The sequence below is a fragment of the Daphnia magna genome, linkage group LG4, assembly GCF_020631705.1.
Source record: "Daphnia magna isolate NIES linkage group LG4, ASM2063170v1.1, whole genome shotgun sequence".
Taxonomy (NCBI): Eukaryota; Metazoa; Arthropoda; class Branchiopoda; order Diplostraca; family Daphniidae; genus Daphnia; species Daphnia magna.
Genome location: NC_059185.1, coordinates 10,622,964 through 10,646,394, shown reverse-complemented (window position 1 = coordinate 10,646,394; position 23,431 = coordinate 10,622,964). Strand labels below are relative to the sequence as shown.

General features: G+C 42.4%; 6 protein-coding genes and 1 long non-coding RNA gene across 10 annotated transcripts; 2 read left to right on the top strand and 5 right to left on the bottom strand.

Moving 5' to 3' along the window:
- Nucleotides 1-383: 383 nt before the first annotated feature.
- Nucleotides 384-2,858, bottom strand: LOC123466417. Its single transcript, XR_006645697.1, has 6 exons — nt 2,560-2,858; nt 2,227-2,489; nt 1,847-2,156; nt 1,569-1,755; nt 920-1,243; nt 384-842 (listed from the first exon to the last, which is right to left on the bottom strand). It is a non-coding gene; the product is annotated as an uncharacterized LOC123466417 (long non-coding RNA).
- A 412-nt stretch (nt 2,859-3,270) lies between these two features.
- Nucleotides 3,271-3,741, bottom strand: LOC123466276 (histone H2A-like). The gene has a single exon (XM_045172458.1). The coding sequence runs from the start codon at nt 3,729-3,731 to the stop codon at nt 3,351-3,353; it is 381 nt and encodes a 126-aa protein (XP_045028393.1). The 5' UTR covers nt 3,732-3,741; the 3' UTR covers nt 3,271-3,350.
- Nucleotides 3,742-4,063: 322 nt separating this feature from the next.
- Nucleotides 4,064-4,481, top strand: LOC116919951 (histone H2B.3). Its single transcript, XM_032925986.2, has one exon. The coding sequence runs from the start codon at nt 4,080-4,082 to the stop codon at nt 4,449-4,451; it is 372 nt and encodes a 123-aa protein (XP_032781877.1). The 5' UTR covers nt 4,064-4,079; the 3' UTR covers nt 4,452-4,481.
- Nucleotides 4,482-5,620: 1,139 nt separating this feature from the next.
- On the bottom strand, nt 5,621-7,818 carry LOC116919949. Its single transcript, XM_032925984.2, has 4 exons — nt 7,655-7,818; nt 6,305-7,240; nt 6,148-6,240; nt 5,621-6,053 (listed from the first exon to the last, which is right to left on the bottom strand). The coding sequence occupies exons 2-4, from the start codon at nt 7,230-7,232 to the stop codon at nt 5,749-5,751; spliced, it is 1,326 nt and encodes a 441-aa protein (XP_032781875.2). The 5' UTR covers nt 7,233-7,240; nt 7,655-7,818; the 3' UTR covers nt 5,621-5,748.
- A 204-nt stretch (nt 7,819-8,022) lies between these two features.
- Nucleotides 8,023-15,438, bottom strand: LOC116919938 (serine/threonine-protein kinase Warts). 4 transcript variants are annotated; one of them, XM_045172746.1, is made up of 15 exons: nt 15,420-15,438; nt 14,533-14,888; nt 12,967-13,036; nt 12,035-12,843; nt 11,657-11,956; nt 11,466-11,585; nt 11,136-11,402; nt 10,890-11,075; nt 10,599-10,815; nt 10,423-10,535; nt 10,284-10,364; nt 10,127-10,224; nt 9,862-10,057; nt 9,444-9,767; nt 8,023-9,380 (listed from the first exon to the last, which is right to left on the bottom strand). In XM_045172746.1, exons 2-15 carry the CDS (start codon nt 14,743-14,745, stop codon nt 8,958-8,960), a joined length of 3,417 nt encoding a protein of 1,138 aa, XP_045028681.1. In that variant the 5' UTR covers nt 14,746-14,888; nt 15,420-15,438; the 3' UTR covers nt 8,023-8,957. The 4 variants fall into 4 exon arrangements, with proteins under 4 accessions (XP_045028681.1, XP_045028679.1, XP_045028680.1 ...); XM_045172744.1 differs by lacking the exon at nt 15,420-15,438 and adding an exon at nt 15,145-15,305; XM_045172745.1 differs by lacking the exon at nt 15,420-15,438 and adding an exon at nt 14,980-15,296.
- An 85-nt stretch (nt 15,439-15,523) lies between these two features.
- Nucleotides 15,524-18,143, top strand: LOC116919942. Its single transcript, XM_032925972.2, has 8 exons — nt 15,524-15,680; nt 15,881-15,973; nt 16,036-16,176; nt 16,255-16,409; nt 16,510-16,538; nt 16,597-17,396; nt 17,466-17,743; nt 17,838-18,143. Exons 1-8 carry the CDS (start codon nt 15,640-15,642, stop codon nt 18,083-18,085), a joined length of 1,785 nt encoding a protein of 594 aa, XP_032781863.2. The 5' UTR covers nt 15,524-15,639; the 3' UTR covers nt 18,086-18,143.
- Nucleotides 17,794-23,105, bottom strand: LOC116919941 (probable ribonuclease ZC3H12C). Its single transcript, XM_032925967.2, is given in 7 exon segments — nt 17,794-19,299; nt 19,301-20,325; nt 20,401-20,540; nt 20,621-20,956; nt 21,018-21,403; nt 21,480-21,756; nt 22,862-23,105. Coding segments are annotated over 5 exon segments (2,406 nt in total). The 5' UTR covers nt 21,293-21,403; nt 21,480-21,756; nt 22,862-23,105; the 3' UTR covers nt 17,794-18,669.
- Nucleotides 23,106-23,431: the final 326 nt, after the last annotated feature.

Genomic DNA, 23,431 nt, shown 5'->3' with positions numbered 1-23,431 from the left:
AGAAATAGTGTGAACACAAAGAAAGTATAAGAGAAAAATTTTTCAAAATTAATGTATAACAAAATTTGTATTGACAATTCTCCACCCAATGAAATATTTTGCAACTTTTAAAAGGCAAAGTACCCATTTCAAAAGTTGCTGTCAACCAAGGCAGGGGGAGACACTGCCTCAATTGACTCACCGGGGAGATTACCCAGTGCGTGGCTGAGAGAAGCCGGAAGAAGAGCTGAAGATTTGGAACATTTTTACAGGAGCGATTAACCTTTAATTCGGATTTGTGGGTAGCGACATGGCCCTCCATAAGCATTTCATCGAACCATGAGGACCCCCACGTCCCCTTTCCGGCCAGAGCCCTCCAAACCTCGATATATGTTGTTTTTATATATACCGTACAGTAGGGGCGTGACCCCCTACGGGCTTATTACGAGTCAAGGGGAAACGGAGCCACAGAAAAGAAGGGAGCCCAGATATGCACTTCAATTTATGTACGACAAATACCATAACGTGAGAGAATGTTTTTCATTTCATTGGTATTTCCGATCGTGTTTTCAAACTTCAGCATTGACAAAAACTCCCGCCTCATTCTGAAACCCCATTTTCCATTTATTACGTTTATTAACCTAAAAACAAAAACAAATCAGCACAAAGCATTTTAACTTATGGAACTTACTTTAAAACATGAGTGTGTGCAATCCTTCTACAGTCTTATAAATGAAAAGCTTCTGCCAGGATTTCTAAATGAAATCTAAATCCGACATAGAATGAACATCCAATAATTTACGTTAGAAGAACATTATGTTCGGTAAAGGTGTTCCTTTCCGATATCCGATATGGCTAAAATCCTTTAAAATAAAAAAGTAGAAATATAAGTGGGAATTAGATATGAAATCAGTTTTTAAATAATGAAAAATTTATAAACCTCGTGCAGGTCAAGTCGGTAACCAAATGTATCCTTATTTTTCATTAGACCATTAGACTCACGTTCGAATGATTAATGTTCACTTCCTTATCATATGGTTTACTTAGCAGGATTTGTTATCTTACGTGTGACTAGATGACTACTTTCTTCGGGCCGATACTGGTCAGGCCTAGATGAGGTGAGTTGGTTGAAGACACGCGATTCCAAGTTTGATTCTTTAGCCACTATCAGTGGAATGACACATATCCAAATACAAAGTTGCATAGATGTCTCAACATATGTTTTCAGCTGATCCAATTGATTTCAGTCATCAGCATATCTGTTCTGTAATATTAGAGAAGAAACATTATAAACATTTCAAAATGAGACTTTGAAAAATAAAAAAACTGACAAGAAATTCCAACCACTGCAAGTTTTCTTGGGAGCTCCTTTCTCTAAGCTTTCTTTCGTTTGACTAAAACAATTCTAAAATTATTCTAATAAAAATGCAAATGAAAGATCTGCCATCAAGGAAACTTGCATGATGCATATGAATAGGCTAAGCTAACAAAGCTGATTCAGCAATCCAAATGTAAAAAAAAAAAAAAAAATGTTTTCTTCTTACATAACACTGAGATTCAATTTAAATTTGCTATCAATATTTGTTTACCATAGACCAACGATGCCAACATTTCGTGGATATACGATTTTCGGATAAAACAGTGAACCGTGAAACTCTTTACCGTTCAACCCAAAAGGCGAATGTAAAAAATATCAATATCTTGTGGTTCAAAGTCATGCAGAAGGGTTCCAGTGTTTGTTTTTTTGGCAATCTGACATTATTCAGTCCATCAATTCTAGGCCATAAAAAAGTAGAAAACGTGAAAGAAGTGCTTACTTAAAATGTTTGAAAACTCTAGCATAAAAAGATTTTTTTTTTTTTTTTACCACGAGAAGATATGGATTCATTGAAAGTGACAAACACACTGCAAACATTAAAGAGTATCACTCTTTTGGTCTATCTATCCTATGGCCAAATGAAACAGGTGGTGTAACTTAATAACAGGTTACCATCCTTACAGTGATAGCACTAAAATTGAATCGACATATTATGGGTGCCTGCTTCAACCATTTCAAAAGTTTGGTAATATCTCCAGGGGTGTCAACAACAAGTGAGTTGATGTAACTGGTTTGACACAGATACAAAGGCTCAGTCTATACCGTGGTCTAAAATCACAACAAGCTAACATCTCTGCAACTGTAAAGAATAAAAAAATTAAATAAAAAATATATATATATCCAAACAAATTGTTTTGCAACTAACTTACAGGGAAGAAACAAATAACAATATGGTATTGCTTATTGTCAGACTCAAACTATCAGGAGACTATGGTAGCTAACAACTTAAACCACACAATGTGTTACTCCTGTGAAAGAAGTTGCATTTTATTTTGGCTGTGGACAAAAATAAATGCAGCATCTTGTTATTGGCAACAAAGTTGTTGTATCTCATTAACTGCAATTACAATGGTCTTCCGTTGACTGAACAGCTTGGCTTCTGCTGCTATAGAGTGGAAATGCTGCTGATAACCTGTAACAGAAATCCAATTTCCTTCATCATCCAATATATATTTAAACAAGGATTATTCTAACTTATTTACCAATTTGTGATAAATGAAAAAAAATGATTCAATTTTGTGCTGGTCGGATACAACACGTGTACATTATGGAAATCCGTTCCGATATCCGATTACGACAATGTTTCTCCACCAATTAACACACAATCACATCGCGTCGAAAACTACAATCACATCGCGTCGAAAACTACGAAAACCTACGCCATTAAACAATGTAATTGATTCTCTTCTTCTACGTCGCGATTCTATGGCCATGGTGTAAAAGTAGGCCATGGTATTACTATACAATGGCGATCGAAAATATACCTAACAATCGATCGATAAATTGAATATGTTGTAGATTCCTCCTCCCTTGAAGGCGTCGTCTATTGAAATCCCTCCTTCAAGTGATGTTTTTTACAGCTAGATGGCAGTACAAGTTATCTATTTATTTGCTAAATAAACGGACAACTATCGAAAAAGAGTTGTCTATTAAAAGGGGGTCAAACGGCGTTCCGTTCGATACCAATGTCCGCGTTCTATCTGGAAGGTAAGAAAACGTATAAAAGATTAATGGAGGACGCTTTGCAAAAATGGCGCCATCTATCGGGAACGTGTCGGTTGAGATGAAACGAAGAGGAATTCCGTTTTGCAAGAATCCCTATGGGAAAAATATCATAATATTTGACACCGTGAAACTCAGTTTTAAATCACCCGCTACAAGAAATTCTTTCAAGCTAGTTTAAAAGAGTAAAGATAGTATGGCAGCAGACCGTCAATTCAGTAACTTGTGGTGGCCCTAAAAAGGGCCGTTGGTTTTAGTGATGAGGAAAGACTTAAGCTTTGGCTGGTTTATCGGTCTTCTTGGGCAGGAGAACAGCCTGGATGTTGGGCAGAACACCACCTTGAGCAATAGTGACACCGGATAGAAGTTTGTTCAACTCTTCGTCGTTGCGGATGGCCAATTGCAAGTGGCGAGGGATGATACGAGTCTTCTTGTTGTCACGAGCTGCGTTACCGGCCAGTTCAAGAACTTCAGCGGCCAAGTACTCCATAACAGCAGCCAAATAAACAGGGGCACCGGCACCGACACGTTCAGCGTACGATCCCTTGCGAAGCATTCGATGGATGCGACCAACGGGGAATTGAAGTCCGGCTCTGCTGGAACGGGTCTTTGACTTTCCCTTGACTTTGCCTCCTTTACCGCGACCAGACATGTTGTAATATTAAATGTGGACGAGCGCTCTATTGCAAGCGATGAACGTATACTGTCTAGCAAGTCTGGCTTTTATAGCTTTAAAAGGATGATACTGGTAGCCAATAATGACAGTTATGTCTGGCTTTCTTTTGCATTAATTTGCTTTGTCCAACTGCGAGTGATCTTTGTGTTCCTATAGATAGCTCCTCCCCTTCTCTTAAAAACCCATCTGCTCTTTTCAAATTAAATTCTTAGAGTTGGCTACCATCAGGTAGAGGGAAGGAGACACTTGTGGTGTATAAATTGATCTGTACGAAATGGAGATTTCATATACAGTTTTAATAGGAACTGGATTTCAGCCTCTAAAATGCCCCCTAAAGTTAGCGGCAAAGCAGCCAAAAAAGCTGGCAAAGCTCAGAAGAACATTGCCAAAGGAGACAAAAAGAAAAAGCGCAAGAGGAAGGAGAGCTATGCTATCTACATCTACAAAGTGTTAAAGCAGGTCCACCCCGACACTGGCATTTCTTCGAAAGCTATGACGATCATGAACAGTTTCGTCAATGACATTTTCGAACGTATAGCTGGAGAATCTTCTCGTCTTGCCCACTACAACAAGCGTTCTACTATCACCAGCCGGGAAATCCAAACAGCTGTTCGTCTCCTTCTGCCTGGTGAACTGGCCAAGCATGCAGTATCTGAAGGCACAAAGGCTGTTACTAAGTACACCAGTACTAAGTAAACGGTCTCCACCTCCCTTTTCTAAACGGCCCTTTTCAGGGCCACCAACCCCTCAAGAAAAGAAGAGTTATCCCAATTTTTAATTCTTTCACCTGGTAGGAGTGCCTCTTGCGTGTGTGTTGTTTCACTGCACGCAGGGACTCATTTGTAGCCAAATGGCACTCGCAACAGGCGGAAAACCACTCTGACGCCCCGACCCAAAACCCTCGTTTTTTTGTATAGTATTCCCCGCCATAGAGTACCCCTTTTCTGAGAGGGAAAATAGCAATAGTGGAGGAACCAGGGGTCTATGACTGGTCCGTCGTTTCCATGGTAATCATGCTTAATCTTATTCGAATCCGTTAAACGACAAACGGCCCTTCTAAGGTCCACCAATTGCTTTCGAAAAACTAAGTAACACCATTTCCTTTCCTTTTGTTTACAAACCAGTTGCCAGCACCAATGCAAATCACTTTGTGTGACACGGTGACAGGCATGATTGATAGATACACTTACGTAAAGGAAATTTCCCTGTTCTATCACAAATAAGCAAAAACAATTCCCACAAAATCAGAAAACAAGCTTATTTACGACATAATTAATGAATCAAATCTACTAGACGGTTTAAAATCGATGATGACCTACCTTATGCAGATACAAGCTTAGTACGTGATGTTATATATAGATTTGTCCAAGGTTTTAATTATATCATTCGATCAAGTTCAGCATTGAGGCACCTGACTTCACATTTATGATATTATTGACTAACAGTTGTCCAAGTCAAACATAAAAATTCCCCGAATTGGAAGTTGGCAATTCGAGAAAACCAATAAGGAATACAACTTTTGGAAGCCCCTTCTCTTGACCTAGGCCAAAATAATTGAGCGTCAAATTAATTTGCCTTTACGGTTCTGTCCAAAGTAATCCGAGGACTGCCTACTTACCGGAAGACACTGGCGCGACAATTTAAAAAAGAAAAAAAAAAAAACGCAAACATTTGATGTGTATCGCGCCAGTACCTTACGGTAGTAAGCCGGGACCCAGTTAACCGGGGTCGAGCACTGGCCATGCTATCTATGCTCAGCATTTTTACACACAATTTTAATTAAGAAAACAATAACAGTGGGACGCGTTTCACTGTTATGGTCTGCGACAAGTTATGTTTAAATATGAAAAATGCAACTCGCCAAGTCTTCATACAACTGGCTTTATTTAATTACTTTGCTTCGTTAGAACCATAAAAAGAACATAACATTTGTTTGTGATTCTAAAAGCAAATTTTAGTTGCATCTACATCTATATAATTGTTTCCTTGGTATTTAGACTGTAGAAGATATTCTTGCCAACTCAAGTTTTAAATACTTTCTCGGACGACCACGTTTTTTCTTACAAGGCTCGCTTACATCTGCGGGAAGAAGCCGCGCAATATCAGGTAGCTTCCTGGGACGACCACGTTTCTTAGGTGGCTCGGATGCATGGTTGAGTGAGATGGCGGTTGATGAAGATGACTGTCTGTTACCTGCCCCATAGAAATAAGAGTATCGGTATTTCGGCGTTAAAGTGAGGTTATTATCCGTTGACTCGGCCTCGGAGCTCCTCGATGACGCATTGTCTCCAAAACAACCTGAAAACAAAAAGCCGAATAAATAGTCATTAAAAAACAATAATAAAAATAAGTACAAAAACAAGTATGAGGAGCGCAGCGCAATAATAAGTACTTTGGTCAGCTGGAAATGAGCGTGATGCAGTACTGTGAGAACTACGGTGACCATTAGTTGATAATGAAGATACTTCCTTCTGGTTGTTGTTCCCTAGATGAAGTTACAGCATAATGTACTTGTGTGTCACAATATCTTGTTTAAATGTTGAACCCACCTGAATTGTTTAAGAAAGTTGGATAAACAGTAGTAGATCTTTTTTCGACAACAAATTCTGTTATTTCTCTTTCGGATTTGAAAGTGTAAGGTTGTGAATGTGAATAATGAGTAATCTTTTTTCTATTACTTCCATTCGATTGCATTGGCAATCCGCATGAATGGATTTTCCCATCTGCAACTTCAGTTTCTTCGTTTTCATTTATAATATTTAATAGTACTTCCTTTTCTTCCAGATGAATTACCGTGTCAGCCAACTCCTTATCAAGCAAGCCACATTCTTGTTTGGCTTCTTCTAGTTCTTTACTTATCAAAGACACGACTTCTTCCAACGTTTTCAAGCGTTTTTCACTGGAATCCAGTAAATCCTTGCCTAACCTTTCCACCTCGTGCTTTGAACTTCTCCCGTGTATTTGTGCCACTGTCTCGTCGCCCGTCCGCTTATGGCCGTTTGAAGAAGCCAAATCGCTGCGCTTACAACTATCATTTATTTTAGACTGCCACGTCGTTTGGCTGTTCTCAATCGAACGTAGATACTGGTAGCCATATTCGTGTTGGCTCTTCATTTTCTCGTTCCATATGTTTAGGAGTTTGTCGTGCAGTAAGTTGATGTTCTGCAATGTTGCTCGTCGTTTGCCCAGTAGTATTTGATGCTTATTCAAGAGTTTTCGGTGCTGATGGGCTATTTGTTCCGCAACACTTTTCAGTGAACTTCCAATTGTTTTTTTCTTATCCTGTGTTCGTTCCTCATCTGTCTTTTGGTCAACGTCCTCATCTGTTGCCGTGCTCGCATCCCGATGCGTTATCTCATACACAGTTTCATTCTCATCTTCTTCTCCTTCATCCAATGTCTGGCTAACTTCTTCTTCTGTCTCTTCACTCTCCTCATCCGACTCGTCTGGTAAATCGATTATCGGTATGCTGTACATTTTCCGCCCTGAAAAAAAAAAAAAAAATGATGAATAAAATAGCCACAAGATGACTCTGAAACGAGGGCTTAAACTCGTGAACTCGTTTTACTAAACGATCAACGACGACCTTACGTTACCAAAATAATTTATCTAAATTATGATTACGCACTACTTCCCGAGTTGTGATAGGCGACATGTCAATTCAATATAGAATCCTAATTCCAATAATCACTCCAGTTTCAAACGTACAATCTAGAAACACAACATTAGGAAATTTGATCGCGAAGATTTTGCCAAATTCAAGACCTGAGGTAAGGCCATGCATCAACGTTTCCTTGATGCATGAAACGTTATATAGCCATGAGAATATTGAAAAAAACTCAATTTTGAAAAAAAGAAAACAAAAAATGCTGGAGTATACCAGAAAAATTATGTCATACCTCAAACTACAGCAAGTATTCCATGTAATGTTGTACGTAACAGTGACGTTCTTGATCGACACAAAACTTATTGAAGTGACATCATAATAGAAAATTTTTGGAGCATTTGTCGTTGCATACCAGGGTAAGGACAACAGAGAGAATGGCGATTCAGCGTGGAAAGAGCAAGAGGGTTGGGAGGGTAATAATTCGTAACATGTTGCCAGACTGTGGTAATTAATATTTGGTCTTTAATAATTAATTTGATTATTTTAAATTATTTTATCTGTCGTTGTTATTAAGATGAGTTCTTCGGATGAATTAAAATAGGACTCCTCGAGTTTTAGAACCAACAACTTACAGCTAGCTAGTCGAAAAAAAAAACATAATTCAAGTTAAAAACACACTTTATTTATTGTCTTCCAGATTTAATTTACACGCACATACATTCGACCTTTTTCCACCGTCATATGTTAAGTGGATCACTATAATTACAGATTAGCACAATATACAACAGATTACAAGATATGGGCCATTCGACAGGTTCACGCTCCGAAGGCACGAATTCCGCAAATGTTGCAGTAAACCCTAACGGATGGCTTACAAAAGGGCATCGAAAAAACGCTTGGCCAAACGCCATTTGCGCAACCTTCTTTGCCACAGCTCTTTACAAAAACATAAAGGAGGATTGGTAAGTCGATAGCAAAATCTAACACGAGGGCGGAAAACAAATAGCTAACGAAGTAGTAAACGAAAGGAAATATTTGAAACAGAAAAAAAAAAAAAACGTAATGACATTTGTGGACGTACCCTAAATCAGAGGCCTTCCCAAAAGAGAAAGGTTTTTTTATTTTTTTATTATTTGTTTCGATACACTGGCATTCAATAGTAACGTAAATCATGATTCTAAAGGCAGCAAACAAAAAAGTCAAAATTCCTCAACCCATCACCCACCATATCGAAATATTTCGAAAGATACAAACAGGGGTTTCGCAATTTCATTCGCGTTGAAAAACGGTGGGGCCGAGTATTCTTTGGACACTGTGATCTAGGGGGAGACGGCAGCAACATCGCGAGATTCAGTTCCTAGTAATGGAACGTTCGGTTATAACAGCACTAGAAGCTGTTGCTATGTCAAAATCGAATGGAATTTTGCTGACTTCATTTTTAACAATTCGAAGCGCCTGCCTTTTAAAAACTGTAGAGAGTGAAAGCTTTGTTTTGGTTTGGTTGGTTGGAACCCCCACGATAACCTTTCTCTGTGGGCGCAATAGAGCGTGAATAGATCACACAAACGTATACACAAATGGGCTAACCGTTAAATTTAGACGTAGACGGGCCCGTGGTTCGGTTCATTCTCATCTGGATTCATCCGAGGGTGACCACCGTCATCGAAAAACCGACGGAAAGTGAACTCGAAAAAGGCGTGAACTGGATGTTTCCCATTATCCAGCGTATTGTCCATTTTATCTTCGTCGGCGCTATTCCGCAACTTGTCTGGCACGATCGGATCAAAATTGGACGTGTCGGTAGCAAACCGAATTTTGGGTATATAGGGAGCTGTTTTGTTGCGAAGGCCACCATCGAAATCAACGCCGTTGAAGAAAGGGTGCGTCTTGAGTTCACCGGCACCACCTCTGCCCAATCGTTGATCAGCCGACGTACAGAGACGCACAATTAAGTCAGCAGCTTCCGGGGACAGGTTTGCATAGTTAGGGATCTGCAACGTAGTCGACCAGTTGATTACCTACAAGAGAAAGGAAAACAAGTTATTGGTGGAAGAACAAAACATTTGTCATAATTAAGACACCTTGTACTGAGTCTCGGCGGGAGTATTAGCCATAAAAGGTGGCTGGCCGACTAACATTTCATAAAGAATGACGCCCACACTCCACCAGTCGCAGAGTTGTGTATAACCTGTACGTAGGAGCACTTCTGGTGCGATGTAGTTGGGTGTTCCTACGAGAGAATGTGCCAGGCAGCGTTGGTGCTCCCGTCGCCGGCGTCTTTCAAGCGTTTTCAAAACAGGCGGATGACCTGTAATGTGAGGTGTTCCGAAGGTGTTGCAATTGCCACCGACAGCATTGTTGCAACGGCACTCATTGGTCCAATCTTCCCCGGGATCAAAAGAATCCTTTGATTTATAAAAAAAAACAAAAAAAACACAGACACAAAATATGTTTAAAATAAAACTGTGCATAAATACAGATTGGTGTCAAGTAGTTTACCTGTCTTGAATGATCACCGTTGCGTTGATAGTATTTTGAATTGTGCGTCCAGCGGAAACCTGTACACAGACCGAAATCAGTCAACTTGATGTGACCATCACGATCAATAAGAATATTATCCGGCTTGATATCACGGTGAATAAAACCCATTTTATGTACGCTTTCAACAGCACATACTAGTTCGGCTATATAGAACCTAAGAAATAGAAGGACAACATTAGCTACTTGAACGAATTACAAATAATATATGTTAAAGGTTGCATACCTGGCAAGATGCTCTTCGAAGATCCCCAGTTTGATTAGAAGTGACATTAAATCACCGCCAGGGATGTAATCCATGACAAAGTAGAGGTTATCTTTGTCCTAAAGAAACCACACCTTTTAGACAAAGTTCAACAAAGGAAAGCTGAGCACTGTAATACCTGGAACGAGTAATATAGCTTAACGACCCACTCGTTATCGGCTTCCGCCAAAATGTCTCGTTCGGCTTTGACGTGAGCCACCTGTCAAGACGCTTTGTTAGAAACGTTTTCATTTCGAATGTTGTAAAACTAAATTTACCTGATTGCGCTTCAGTACGTCTGTTTTTCGTAACGTCTTCATAGCGTACAGATGGTTATTGGTGTCAATTTTACGAACTAGGGCCACTTCACCAAACGCTCCCACTCCGATTGCTAACAGCATCATACGAAAATGTTTTCCTCGTTTGTTCAATATTATAAGATATCAAATATCACCTTTGATTTTTAAAAACATGGCTTTGTTCATCTTGGCTCGTTTCAGACGGATGTAATTGGACTCCTTTTGAGAGAGCATCCGCCTCATCTGACACTGAGCTTCTTCGGATAAACCAATCTTCTTCATCTCCGTTTCCAATTGCATGCGACGTTCCATTCGCTGTTGATGCGATTTCAGAAGGTTCTCTACATGCTGTTCCATGAAAAATTTGAAAGCCTACATCGCAAAGAAAAACAAGATAAAGACGATTATCATTTATCAAGTAATAAGCAAAGGAAGTTTGTTATTACCTGTGGGGAATAGTTGCGTACACTAGATTCTCTTCTTTCTTCTTCACGTTCCCGAGATATGTGTTTCCTTTCGGGGATGGGTGACTGATGCGTCAGCTTATATGGTGGGGGTGGAGGAGGTGGCATATCATCTTTACCATCCTCTCCATTGGCAATAGATGGTGCACCGTGGCCATTCACATCATTCTGAAAACCAAGAATATAGTCATATTGATCACAAGATGTATTATCAGAAATTGCACAAACCTTAGTACTCATTCCCAGACCGGAGTCTTGCGTTCCCTCTGACGGTGCTGAAGAAGAAACAAAACTCACTGGTGATTGGCTTGGTCCTCCGTGGCGTCCCGAATCGCACTGCGATGCTGCTGACGAAGACATTGGGCTTTCTGAGCGCGAAGATGGCGCCTCCAGAGTCAACGGTGAAAATCGACGCTGCCCTGGTTTGGGAGGTAGCTGACCATGAGGCGAATTCTGCGGTTCCACCTGCTGAGCGAGTCCAGTTCCACCATTTGCCTACGTGGAAAGGACTTGCTAAGTTTTTGTTGTACAACACTCTACATGTCCATGCAATAATACCATAGAGGAAGGATAAGGTGGGGGCGGCGGAGGAGTAGCGGATAAGTTATATCCATTGACGGCAAGGGCATTCGTGGCGTTAGTGGGGGTCGTCCCATGCTGTCTTTGGGCAGCCAAGGCCTGGAGAGGAAATCGAATTGAGTTCAAACGGGTTTCGGTGGGGAGGGGCGGCTAGTTATTATATATCATACCTGCATGGTGGACGCATAACTCGGTGGATCAGTCGTCGGGACTGGCGCCGGACTGCTGGGGACTGGAGAAGGTGTGCTGGCGAAGGACAACGGACTTGGAGAAGCCATGGGCGCGTAAGATGATGGCGACGGGCAACTACTAGATGCATAACCAGATGAGGAATAGGGAGGTGGAGGTGGTGGTGGCGATGCAGAAACGGCCGGATTAGAGCGGACTGGTATAGGTGGCGGAGGAGGCGAACTTGATGATTGCGGAGGGCCTGAAGGTGCCACCGCTGTTTGCAATATTGGCTTTTGAACCTGGAAATTCAATAAAACCCAAAATCAGCATAATGGTATCATTTCCAAAGATCGGTATTTTTCGAAATCGGTTTTCACCTGCGTGCTTTTGACCGATTGCATGATTATCGGTGTTTGACGGGGCGGCCAGGCTGGATTGGGTGGGCATCTCCCTGCGGATTGTACCGACGACGATGAGGTCGGTGGCGGGAAAGGAGCAGGACTCTTTCCGGTTGGGCTGGGAAGCGTCGGACTTTGTCGATTAGATAACCCAGGATCGGGCCCTCGATAAGGTGGAGGAGGAGCAACTAACTTTGAGGCTGATCCGGTTGGATAAGGAGGGGGCGGGGCTGATGACGGTGGCAATGGACTACTACCGTTGCTGGGTTGTTGCTGGTACATGTTTAGGGCTTGCATTTGCTGAGTCAGCTGCGCTTGTGCTTGTGGTCCATTTTGGACGACGAGGGGCTGGAGTCTACCAGGTGGAAGCGCCGGAGCTGGGCTGGTCCCACGCGGTCCCGGAATAGGTGGTGCATTAGGCACGGGTGACATCCGCTTGAGCATCTGTTGAAGTTGGAAATTACTGGGATAATGTTGGCTCCCTGTTGATTTCGATGCGGCCGACGGAGGTGGAGGCAAAGGAGGCGGAGGCGGTGTGGCACCTCGAGGTGGCGGCGGAGGAGGCGGTGGGTCCGATGACGACGGATAGGCATTTCGTGACGAATAAGGCGGTGCTTCGGGTGCTACGTGACCACGAACAAGACCCAGGCCATTAAAATAGGCGGCCGGGCTATCTGAGCGATTAGATGAAGCAGCTGAACTCGTATCAAACGCAGGGCTGCTTCTCGGTTCCCGCTCAAAACTCGGCTTTCGGTGTACCTGTTGCCCGGATGACGGAGGGAACACTCCTAAATGAAAATGTGAAGATTATCGATTATCCGGGCTTTGTATTATGATTCTAGGCGTAGTTTTGAAACCACCCTTGAATTGCTTTCACGAAAAATAAAAAACAAATGTATTGCGTGAGTCACCTGTCGTAGCAGAGCGTTGCAGAATTTGGCCGTCGGAACGTTGCATGTAACCGTCGCTTCCATTTTCATGCTGAATCGTTAAAAAATAAATAGAGATTAATGATAAAAAACTTTCCTTGCTTCTACGACTGCTTATTTCTATTCTTGACTTAGCGTCCCTAATAAAAGTGTCGCTCTTTAAAGACGGCCATCAAACGGGAAAATTCAATTAGACTATGGAAGAGGAGGCCAGGGACTAGTGTGTGCAGTGAAAGCGGGTCTTGCTATCGGGTTTCTAACAACCGTCCAAGAATGCCAACAACTCCCTTTTTTCTTTTCCCAACCACCTCATCCGCCCCAAAAATAGCCCAAATTCAGTCGAAAGCGAACAGACACACACATGTGCGAGATTGTACACCATCACCACCACCAAGATGGAACGGGGGATGGCTGTCAACTAGCATGCGCCATGAGAAACTCGGCCAGCCCAAACACACAAACTGAAAACTCTCTACTGCAAACTGAAAGGAATGCGATCCCGCAAAAACGGGTAAATCTGGCAATATTTTAAAGCCGAAATATAATACATTTTTTTTTTCTCCTTTCATCCATGCACTCACAACTATTCAACAGCAATGTCGATAATGTAGGCCACACAATGTCTTCTGGAATGTGTGTGGTTTGCTAGAACGCATTGGAATTCCGTCTAAGGTGCAAGGTCAATGAGGCGTGCGTTCGGAATTCCGCAGCTATTCGTCACACCGTCGCTCTCTCTTTCTCTCTTTGTGTCCCGTTGGTGGCTTCCGTTGGTCTCTCTCTCTCTCTTTTTCTCATACACACAGCTATGCCAGTCAATCATTGCGTGTGATATCAGTTTTTGGGGTGTTGCAACGGTCGTCTAGTCGTATAAAAGAGGAACGCCTCCAGCATAGGCATATGCCACGAACCATCTGCTCGATCCCTACTCCTCTAGCCCACCCCCTTCCCTTTTTTTACTCTGCGACACGCCAACCATAATTTTCGACTGGCCGCTTTCGGCATTCTTTTTTAAACATCGAAGAAATACTCGGCGCGGTAATGTACTCCCTCCGGCGCGTGCTCAGTTTTTGCCATCACCTTCATAAAGCTCTTATGAAAAGAGCACTCTTGAGTTCACTGTAATGCAAAATTTTGAAAACAAATACAATCCCAATAAACTCAAAGATGCGTACAATAATTCTCTAGAAACGCCCCTTTTTTCCGAATGCCTTGAATACGCACGACAATATAGGGGATTAAGACAAGAAAGAAAGGAAGAGAAAACTTTTGGCCGGATCTAACCGACGGCATAACTCTCCTTATTCTTGGCCGGCAGATTGCCAGACCCATAGGTTTTTTTCAGACTTAGAGAGGAAGGGGAAATTTCATTCCTGTCATTGCATCATCGTGACATAGTGCAATGCCACATAATTTCATGTGCAAGCTGATCTTAGCATGACACTATTTTGGTTGAATTTTTTGCCTAAACCCTAATGTTGATGTGGAGCTGCAATTTGGACTATGGTTCCAAAGAAAACATAAGTTATCCAAAGTAAGATGATGGGTTACCTCTATGTATCCAGATGATGTAGACGAGTATGGATAGAGATGTTGCTGGTACGAAATGTGTCCATCTTTGGGTATGGTAGGCAGAGGACTACCATTCTCAGTAGCAAAAGGTCTGAGTGAGTTACGAATTTCTTGCAGGGCTTTTAAGTGATAGCCTGTCCGATCGGCTTTTCCAACTGCGTTGCTCATGCTAGTTTCAGTTCCAGGGCTCATACTGGCAGGCCCATAGTCTTTAATGAAATTGACATGGTGACAATACTGCACTGATCCACATTGTTTCACTCACTACAGTACTTCTTAATCACAAGTTCATTCACTTTGAAAAAATTGTGTCCAAGGTCAGGGTAATCACAGACCTGCAAGATCAAGAATAGAATTAGATTTCTATATGCCTTTTTTTAGCCTCCAACTATCGTGAATCATGCAAATCCCAACTTATCGTCACACATGAAATAGAAAGAACTAAGGATATAGCTGCCTCCAAGACGTGCAACTTGTTTGGCATTTTCCGCCATCTTGAAAGAACTTCCGAGAGCGAGCACAGGACAGCCCCATCGAAAACTTGGTTTTACTGGTCAAATACATTCAACTGCTTAAAGCACTACGACTTACTTGGGTGGTGATACAAAAAAGCTTGAAAATGAAACAATAACATTAAAATATCAAGCTAACTTTTTGCCCACACACGGACAAAACAACACTCGTCACGAAATACATTCAGCTAGGAATAACACTGAAGCCAGCGCAGACTACTAAGCCTACTTCGCCCCTCTGGCGGTTTCGTTTGGGAAAAAGAATTTTACCTCCAAGTCCACGACCTAACACTCAAACAACGGGTATGATGTTTTCAAGACTGATTCCCTATAATTATTAAGAAAAATTATTACCCCTGCTTTTTGTCTTAAAGATACCCATACTAGTTGTGACACACATACTAGTTACGATTCATTCTGATTAAGAAGTGAATAATAATTTCAAGGGCATTGGTCAAAAGCGTCATCTTAGCGGGGAATGTTGGTACCAAAACAGACGACGAAAGGAAAAGAAACAAGGTGGAAGACGATTAGGCACATGTCAGAATTTATTTTGTTTTGAATTTTCATTTCGATGGCCAGCAAGACTGAACGATTAGTTCCATGGATTTCCATGTAAGCTAGGTTTTTTTTCTAAATTATGTTTACATTAAGCACGTTAAAATAAGGCGTATCGGTGGTTTAGCTAGCTTTCAAAAGAAAGATCACGTGGTTCTTATAACGATAACATGTAAATTTACCGTAGATCTTTCTAAATTAATACTCCACACAGCAAAACATGAATATTTTAATTCCATTTATGAAATCTGTCTTAGGGAAGAGTGGAAACAAGTATATAAACAAGTATACTCAGAGAAAAGAAAGGAGAAATGGGCTGGTCTTAATCAAATGATAATGTGGAAATCCAGGTACTAAGATGTTAAGTCTATTCAAACATAATTTTCACTACTTTTTTTAATTCTCTGTTTAGGGTTACTAAGCTATCATTAGGTATTGAATGCTCTCTGTATTTGTTACAAGCAATTTTGCGGGACGAGGAATACAAGTTTGATGCTAATCATGCTCTTTCTGAGAATGACATTGCGTTAATGTACTCTACAGCAATTATCAGGTAATATTTCATTTCTATCTTGGAACATTGCAATATGATATTTTTTGTAAACGTTTTTTTTTTTTTTTTTTAATTTAGATTCATCAACTTGATATCACATCTAGGGCAAGTAGATTTAAGACATCAACCTATTTCTGCCATTGCTGAAATGGCAGGTATTCCCGACTGGGTAGTCAGTATCCGGCACGAAGCTACGCACGCAAAAATGCCTTCATTAGATATCCTTAGGCCAGGTACATACCACCTTTCTTGGATTAATCTTCGAATAAGTCATAAAGCGTATTTTATTTAATATTTTTATGTTTTATTTTGTATATTTTTTTTATCTTTCAGGCGCCAACTTGGCTATGGAATGGTTGAAGGTAAGGAGACTAATTACTTTCCTTTATTTGATGAAATTATTGCAACTTTTGTTAATAGGAGAACTATTGGCGTACCGAAGAAGAAAATAGTTTTGATCTTTACTGGCCAGCTGAATCCAATAACGCGACATCACGGATGATGCTTGCAAAAATGAAGGAAGCAAAGGAAGAGGAGACGGGCTCGGCTCCAAAGTGTGTCGTGCTATCTAAAGAATTGCAACAAGCCGTGTCAATGCTAGTGTTACTGCTTAAGGAAATGGGCTCTCGGAATTCTATCAATGAAATCCAGTCTCGCGAACTTCACCAGTACCTTTACAAGCTTTGGCTGCAGACCAAGAACTTTGCCACTCCTTTGAACAAAAAAGAAATTGCCAACTTGACTGTGCCCTTAAAAAAACTTCAACCATTAGTCTTTGACGATATCAAACGTTTGTTGTCTGAGTTGGTAGAAAGTGATGGTGAAGAGGAATTGGAGCACGACGTAGAAAAAGAAGCTGTGTTTGAAGGAAAATGTTTCATCTCCGCCTTGTGCCGAAGTCCCCATCTACTAACAAAACCAGGAAAAGGCACAATTTTCAGCAACCTGCAACCTATTTGGAACTGGATCCAGCAGTGGAAAATAGTCCCACATTTAATGAACAGTCTGGTTCACATAGAAATTGCAGATGATAATATAAGAAAGGCTCATTTGAGTTTGATTTCTGCTTTGGCAAACGCTCTTTTGCATGCACAAAACAATCCTCGGAATGCTAAAAGCATATTCAAATTTGACGAAAATTGGCGTTCCACAAACTGGAAAAAAATGACCTTACCAATCCTTCAAGATCCCCATCCCGACACGTGGAACACTGTATCGAAGTAAGGATTAAGAATTTTACAATAAGTTTTCAATTAATTATGCAATTAAAATCTTTTGTTGTTGGATAGACTCTTTCAGTTACAAAATCCTCCTGTAGATGCAACGAAGCAAGAGAAAGTGGCCGCTCTGTTGCGCCTATATTTGGATGGCAACACGTCGGACGAGCCTTCAAGGCGTGCCGGTTTTGGCAAGTCGACAATGCATTCAAAAATTTACACCGTTGAAATGGTGAACCCTCAGAAAGAGAAACCCCAAGAGCAAGAAGATTCACGTGATCGATGTCCTCAAGTCGACGAATCTTCGCCTGATCCAGCTCCAGTGATTGATGTATGGACATTGTGTTCAGGTAATTTTCTCCTATTCTTTGGCGGAGGCGGGTTTTAACAACATGTTTCATTACATTTTTTAAATACTTTGTTTATTAATTTTTGAAATCACAGAGCACGATTGGTCTCGTATCCCTATTGGAAGCTTGCCGAAGAATAGGATAGAGGAATTGGAATTTAAAGGAGTAGAATGGGAATTAGTCGACGCAGAATCGGATGATTGCAATTCAGATCGCCTCACGAACGGTACAAAACGAACTGGAGAGCGATTTGACTGGAATTCATTGATGCGCAAACGAAGACGAAGAGGGGGTCTGACTAAAGAAGGTCCAGCCGGGCAGTCGGCGGCGACAACAAGATAAATACATTTTTGTGCGCAAGAATATGTATCGATTTTAATACAATCAGGATGGCATATTACATTGTCGAAAACTTCAAATAGGTATACGGGAGAGAGGAGAGAGCCAAAGTTGTAGAAAACAAAAGAAAGAAACGTCCGGCAGGGTGAAAACCCCTCATACCAAGTATATATAGATAATTATATAGACTTCCACAATACACAGTATCGTAGTAAATAAAACTTGACCCAAAAGCGGAGAGTTTCCAAGGATAAATAAACGATCATGGTCTTGATCCACGAAATTCAAAGCCGCTTTCAACAAAGACTGGTCAAGTACAAACTGCAAATGAGCTCTTCGACGATGCTCGTTTTCAGTCATCAGAAGACTACAGGAAAGGCCAAACAAACGGACAGAGGCAAACCAAACTGTCAAACATGATCACTAAACAAAAGTGGCATTCACATTTAATGGCATTTGACAGTCCATAGAGGAACTTCTCTTCAGGACAAGATCTTGCTTCCCCAGCATCGAGTACTGATGTCAGGGAACAGACTCTTTTTTATAGTAGGATGCAACATGGTTGACGTTCAAATTCCGTTCGACAGTCAATTGTCTTTGGGATACAGTGCCAAAATGGCAGCGCAGATTTTCTGCGCATTTGTTTCGTCTGGCATAAGTGACATCACTTGGCGTACCTGTTCTTCCGGAAAGATGGCAGCCAAATGATAAAACAGCTTGTAACGCGCTTCACTTTTGCTGTTGGGACCGTTCTCGCCGAACGCTTGCAACGGAGATGAAGACAGGTGTTGATGAGCTGGTAAACTGGAAGTTCGGCTGGCCCAAGAATGTTGGTGTACATGTTGCGTCGGCTGAACGGGGGGTAATGGCGGAGGAGGGGAGGTGGTCCATTCGTCGAAGGGATCCGTCAGCCCTTGTGAATTCCAGTCCTGTGCGATGGCAACGGAAGTTGACGCCGTGGCACCGTACAAATTAAGCTGCGTGTCCGACGTGCTATTCAACCGCTGCATATGATTGTTAGCTCCGGTTGGCTGCAGGTGCGGATGGGTACGCGTGTGAAGTTGAGATGTTGGCGCCGGGGCGGATGCATTGCGAGTGACGATCGAATGGACGGAAATGGGCGGTGGCGGATAAGGCGGAGCCAAGCCCTTTAAGGTGTACAATCGCGGGTCGCACGCTGGATTCAAAGGGTTCAATGTCAGTTGACGTTGGACTTTTCCGATGCGGATTGGAACGCGCGGAATCGTCCGCGTCCTCTAGCCCACTAGAAGATGTGGCTGAGGGAGAATCTGACAATTGTTGACCCAAAGGGACGTGTCCACTTCGGTTCCAGTTCATACTGCTGCTTCCAAATCCATCCATCGTCATTGGCGGAGGAGGGACGGAAAAAGCAGGCGGAGGAGCGTGAAGCATTAATCCGTGCGGAATCTGCTGTTGCTGGGCTGGGACGGCCGAACGAACTGGCGAAAGCCTAGCCATGTTTTCCACACTCCGGCTCTTGAGAATAGTCGCCTTATTGGCCTGTTCTTCCGGCGGATTCGTGTCATCCTGAACAGGCCTCTCTTCGATCAATTCTGGTGGAAGAACTGTCAACGAGGGCACGATGGATTTCGTCCGCGCTAGCGGAGTTTTCTTTACGGGGCTAGGTGGCTTGCCGGATGAAGCCCCCGCTACTTCTTTCGCCAATGGAAGGCTAAACGTCTTGCAGGTCGGGGAAGATTCGCGAATGAATCCACTTTTTCTTGCAACTGTTTGGCCGCTATTTCGAGCTTTGACTTCCAGCAGGTGGCGGTGGGCGGTTTGCTCGACCAGCCGCTCGCTGATGGTTTTTTGCGGGACATTGCCTCTCTCCGGATGATAATATTTACATTTGTTTCCATAGGTACATTTCTTCCCGTATGGACAAGGTGGACCCGTAGCTTCGGCAGAACCTTTGGCGGGCGGTTTGCGCAGGAAGCGATCCAGTTTGGGTCCGTTACGACCCAAGGGATCTTCCGGTGGCATAAATCGGTCGTTGACGAACGAGTACATAAGGATGCGCTCCTCGACGATCTTGCGGTACTCTGGATTTTCCGACACCAGATCGCGGTAGTTGTCGTTCGACACGACAATACCGTCCGTCTCGGCTGCTAAACGCAGAATGTAACGGTCGTCATAGCATACCAAACGACGGCCACCGACTTGCCTAGACGGGGTAAAAACCAGCATCCTTTCTTTTTCCAATTCTAGTAAAATCTCTTGATCTGTTGTTTAAAAAAAAACAAACAAAAACATTTAAAAATTAGATGAGATACGATAGTGTTAACAAAAGAACATACTGGCGATGGGCGCATCAATCTTGGACGTTTCTTTTCTCCACATAGGTACGAAGACGGTGATTTCATGGTGGCCTCTGGCGCGGAACCAGTCAACGCACAGCTGGATTCCCCGGCAGGAAAAAACTTCCTTGTTGCCATGACTGTTTATGGTCATAATACATTATTATTTTTATGTTTGTTTGTTTTATTTCGCTATTTCAAAAAAAAAAGGGCCAATTACCTAATGGCGACGTTGCTTCCATCAATGACGACATGCCTTAACACCGCCTCATCTGAGCTGGTGATAGACAAAGGACGATGTGATCGAAAGCAATCCGTCTGCGTTTCGATCGCTTCACTCGAAGTCGGTCCAGCCAGCGATGCCAAACGAATCAATTCGGCCAAGAGTTCATTTTGAGTTGGCTGGCCTAGTTTAACGAGAGCCTTTTGAACTTGCTGTTCGGTGTAACCCAATTTCAAGGCGAATTCCACCCGACTTGAATATGACGGGTCGTTGGCAGGAGCTGGAGGGCTCTCATCAGAGTCACCGGAATCATCACGTGCCGCTTCTTTCAATCTGAAAGGAGTGAACTCAATTTTATTGGACGATCTCCTAGGTGTCAACGGCATGCGAATACCTGTGGAAAGGTGGATTGTAGACGCTGACGTATTCACTAAACTCGGCGGCCAGCGTGTCGGACACGGTTCGCGAAACGTCTTCGTGCTGTTGAGCTGCACCCGGGGCAGATTGGTTAAGGTCACCTGACAGACTTGTCAATGCCAAGCTAAGGCTATCGGAACACTCGTAATCGGAATCGTAACTCGAGTCTTCCGATTCCAGTTTGCGCCGGGCGTAACTTTTACGAGCACCGTCGCTTAATGTTCGACAAGCGGGAATGGAATCCCGCACCATCTAATCTGCGGGCGCCGCTTTCGGCTGGCATGTGATGAACGTTGTTCTCCGAATTTGAATTGCGCAGCGGCGTCGAAACAGTCGGCGGCGATATCGCAGTTGCGCTACAACCTTTGTTTCAAAAACAATGTTTTATTAGCTAAATGAAAAATACAAGAGAATGACAACTTGTACAAATGTTTATCACCTTTAAAGTCGACGACCAATTCAGGCGGAAGAGGTGAACTGAGTAAGGCTTTGGCTGCTTCGCTGTACGGGGCCATTAAGGGCCGTTTGGCCGCCAGACAGGGTTTGTGCGCAGTAGGCGGCGAGTCTGTTTCTTCCATTTCGACGGACGGAGGAGGCGGGAACAAGAGAGAATATGGCGGAGGAAGATGAGCCAGCACTGGAAGAGGCGGTAAGAATCGATCGGTACTAGACGAGCCGGATGGGATCCATGTCATCGGACCGCATCGGGCAAACTGCTAGAATAACAAAATACATAAGTCGATTGTAAAAACATTTTCTTTTCTTCCTTTCATTTTTCTTGTCTCTCTCTCTTTGCGAAAATGAGAGACAGCGACTGTGTTGTTTGTATTGTTCAGACAATTCAGTTTTTCTTTCACGCCAAGGTCAGAAAATGATAAAAGAAATGCGCGTAACTGCTGACGTCGTGCCACGAACGAGGAAAGCTTTAAAGATTTTTTTACGAAAAAAAAAAACAGATTTTTAAAAAGTGAAGGACACTGGTCTCGTTGCTATTTTGATAACGAATTTTAGGCAGCAGAAATAATGCCAAAAATAAATGGCCAATTCACGATCATTAAATTCAGGAGTAAAGCGATGTACGGACGCATTCCGTTCAACTACCTGCGTGGTTATATGGCCAGGAGCGACATAAAAGAGTGGACGAATGGTGCATTCCAATTGGGACTTAATGCTCAGGTGAGAATAAGACGGACAACAACTGTCAATGCTCGTGCAGTTGACAAAGTTTGGCATTCTTAAGAAGAAATTTATCATTTCGTTTCTACGTGCAGCGTATCTCTACTCTGCTATCTTATCTTGGTCCATCCGTGTCCTTAAAAGTAAAAAAAAAAACAACAAAACAAACAAAACAAAACAAACACTGGGCATGACCAATAACGGACAGACAGTCACCTTTGGATCCCACAAGACTGGAGTGATTACCCAATTAAAGCTCAATTCATGAAACGGGACTATAGATTCGTCTTTACATATCATCGGCAAGTCCCCAAATTCAAAAATTCTAACAAGAAAAAGAAAAAGAAAAAACTATGTTGGCCCCACAAAACACTAAATGGCTTGCGGCTATAAACTGGCTAGTAACATCATGATGCGTGATTTATTTGGCTTCGTTCAGGGTCGACGCACCGGGGACACAAAGGCCACGGCTATATAAAGCTGCCTGCCAGAATAGAATTGCGCGTTTTTTTTTTTTCTCCTTTTCTTCTTTCGTTTCTTTTTATAACGAGTAACACACGGGAGAAAAAAAAAAAGAAAAGGTATAACAACATTCTTAAATATCCAACTCCATTTCAAGGCCCTGACAAGGAATCCAAAATTTACCGTAGAATCAAATCGAAGAAGCATAATACGACTGTTGTGTAAAACAGAAACACTAGCGCACTTCAGAAGCAAGCGAAACACATCACAGATAAATCCGCACTGGCGACTACACAAAGTAGCGACCGTTTCAATCGGGTTGTTTTAGTCTCACTGAGCTTTTTCGTCTCTCTATACTAGAGGAGTCAGATAGACAGAAGAGATAAGGCTAGAACATCCGGTTCGCCTTATTTCCATTGAGAGAGAGTGCTGTTCCTTTCTCTCACGGCGGCCACAACCAGGATCTAGCGGGCGACCAGGTAGAGAGAGAGTTTAGCCCACCGTACGCCCACCACCACCTTCACGTAGCCAAAGGCGTCACTGACGTTCCAATCATCAGTCTACGCGGTCAATTTCTTTCGGAAAAATAAAAAAAAAGGATTTTGAAGAGAGGGGGGAAAATAAATTAAAAACCCCAGCCGCGTATGGAGTATTGAGAATGCGTCCGTGTCCTCGTTTATTGGTCGGCTAGAGGGGTATATTAGACTGCAAGCAAGTCCACTAAAGGCGGCTGCGACCTATATACAGTAGCAA

What these genes read in the sequence shown, in the direction of transcription:
- LOC116919942 (XM_032925972.2), top strand. Translation starts at nt 15,640, where the DNA reads ATGGCCAGCAAGACTGAACGATTAGTTCCATGGATTTCCAT. An exon ending in TTAGTTCCATGGATTTCCAT is followed by an intron (nt 15,681 to 15,880) that starts GTAAGCTAGGTT and finishes AATCTGTCTTAG; the next exon opens with GGAAGAGTGGAAACAAGTAT. An exon ending in TACTCTACAGCAATTATCAG is followed by an intron (nt 16,177 to 16,254) that starts GTAATATTTCAT and finishes TTTTTAATTTAG; the next exon opens with ATTCATCAACTTGATATCAC.
- LOC116919951 (XM_032925986.2), top strand. Translation starts at nt 4,080, where the DNA reads ATGCCCCCTAAAGTTAGCGGCAAAGCAGCCAAAAAAGCTGGCAAAGCT.
- LOC123466276 (XM_045172458.1), bottom strand. Translation starts at nt 3,731, where the DNA reads ATGTCTGGTCGCGGTAAAGGAGGCAAAGTCAAGGGAAAGTCAAAGACC.
- LOC116919949 (XM_032925984.2), bottom strand. Translation starts at nt 7,232, where the DNA reads ATGTACAGCATACCGATAATCGATTTACCAGACGAGTCGGATGAGGAG. An exon ending in AACTTTCTTAAACAATTCAG is followed by an intron (nt 6,241 to 6,304) that starts GTGGGTTCAACA and finishes AACTTCATCTAG; the next exon opens with GGAACAACAACCAGAAGGAA. An exon ending in CTCATTTCCAGCTGACCAAA is followed by an intron (nt 6,054 to 6,147) that starts GTACTTATTATT and finishes TTTTGTTTTCAG; the next exon opens with GTTGTTTTGGAGACAATGCG.
- LOC116919938 (XM_045172746.1), bottom strand. Translation starts at nt 14,745, where the DNA reads ATGAGCCCTGGAACTGAAACTAGCATGAGCAACGCAGTTGGAAAAGCC. An exon ending in AGCTATATTACTCGTTCCAG is followed by an intron (nt 10,225 to 10,283) that starts GTATTACAGTGC and finishes TGGTTTCTTTAG; the next exon opens with GACAAAGATAACCTCTACTT. An exon ending in TTCGAAGAGCATCTTGCCAG is followed by an intron (nt 10,058 to 10,126) that starts GTATGCAACCTT and finishes TCTATTTCTTAG; the next exon opens with GTTCTATATAGCCGAACTAG.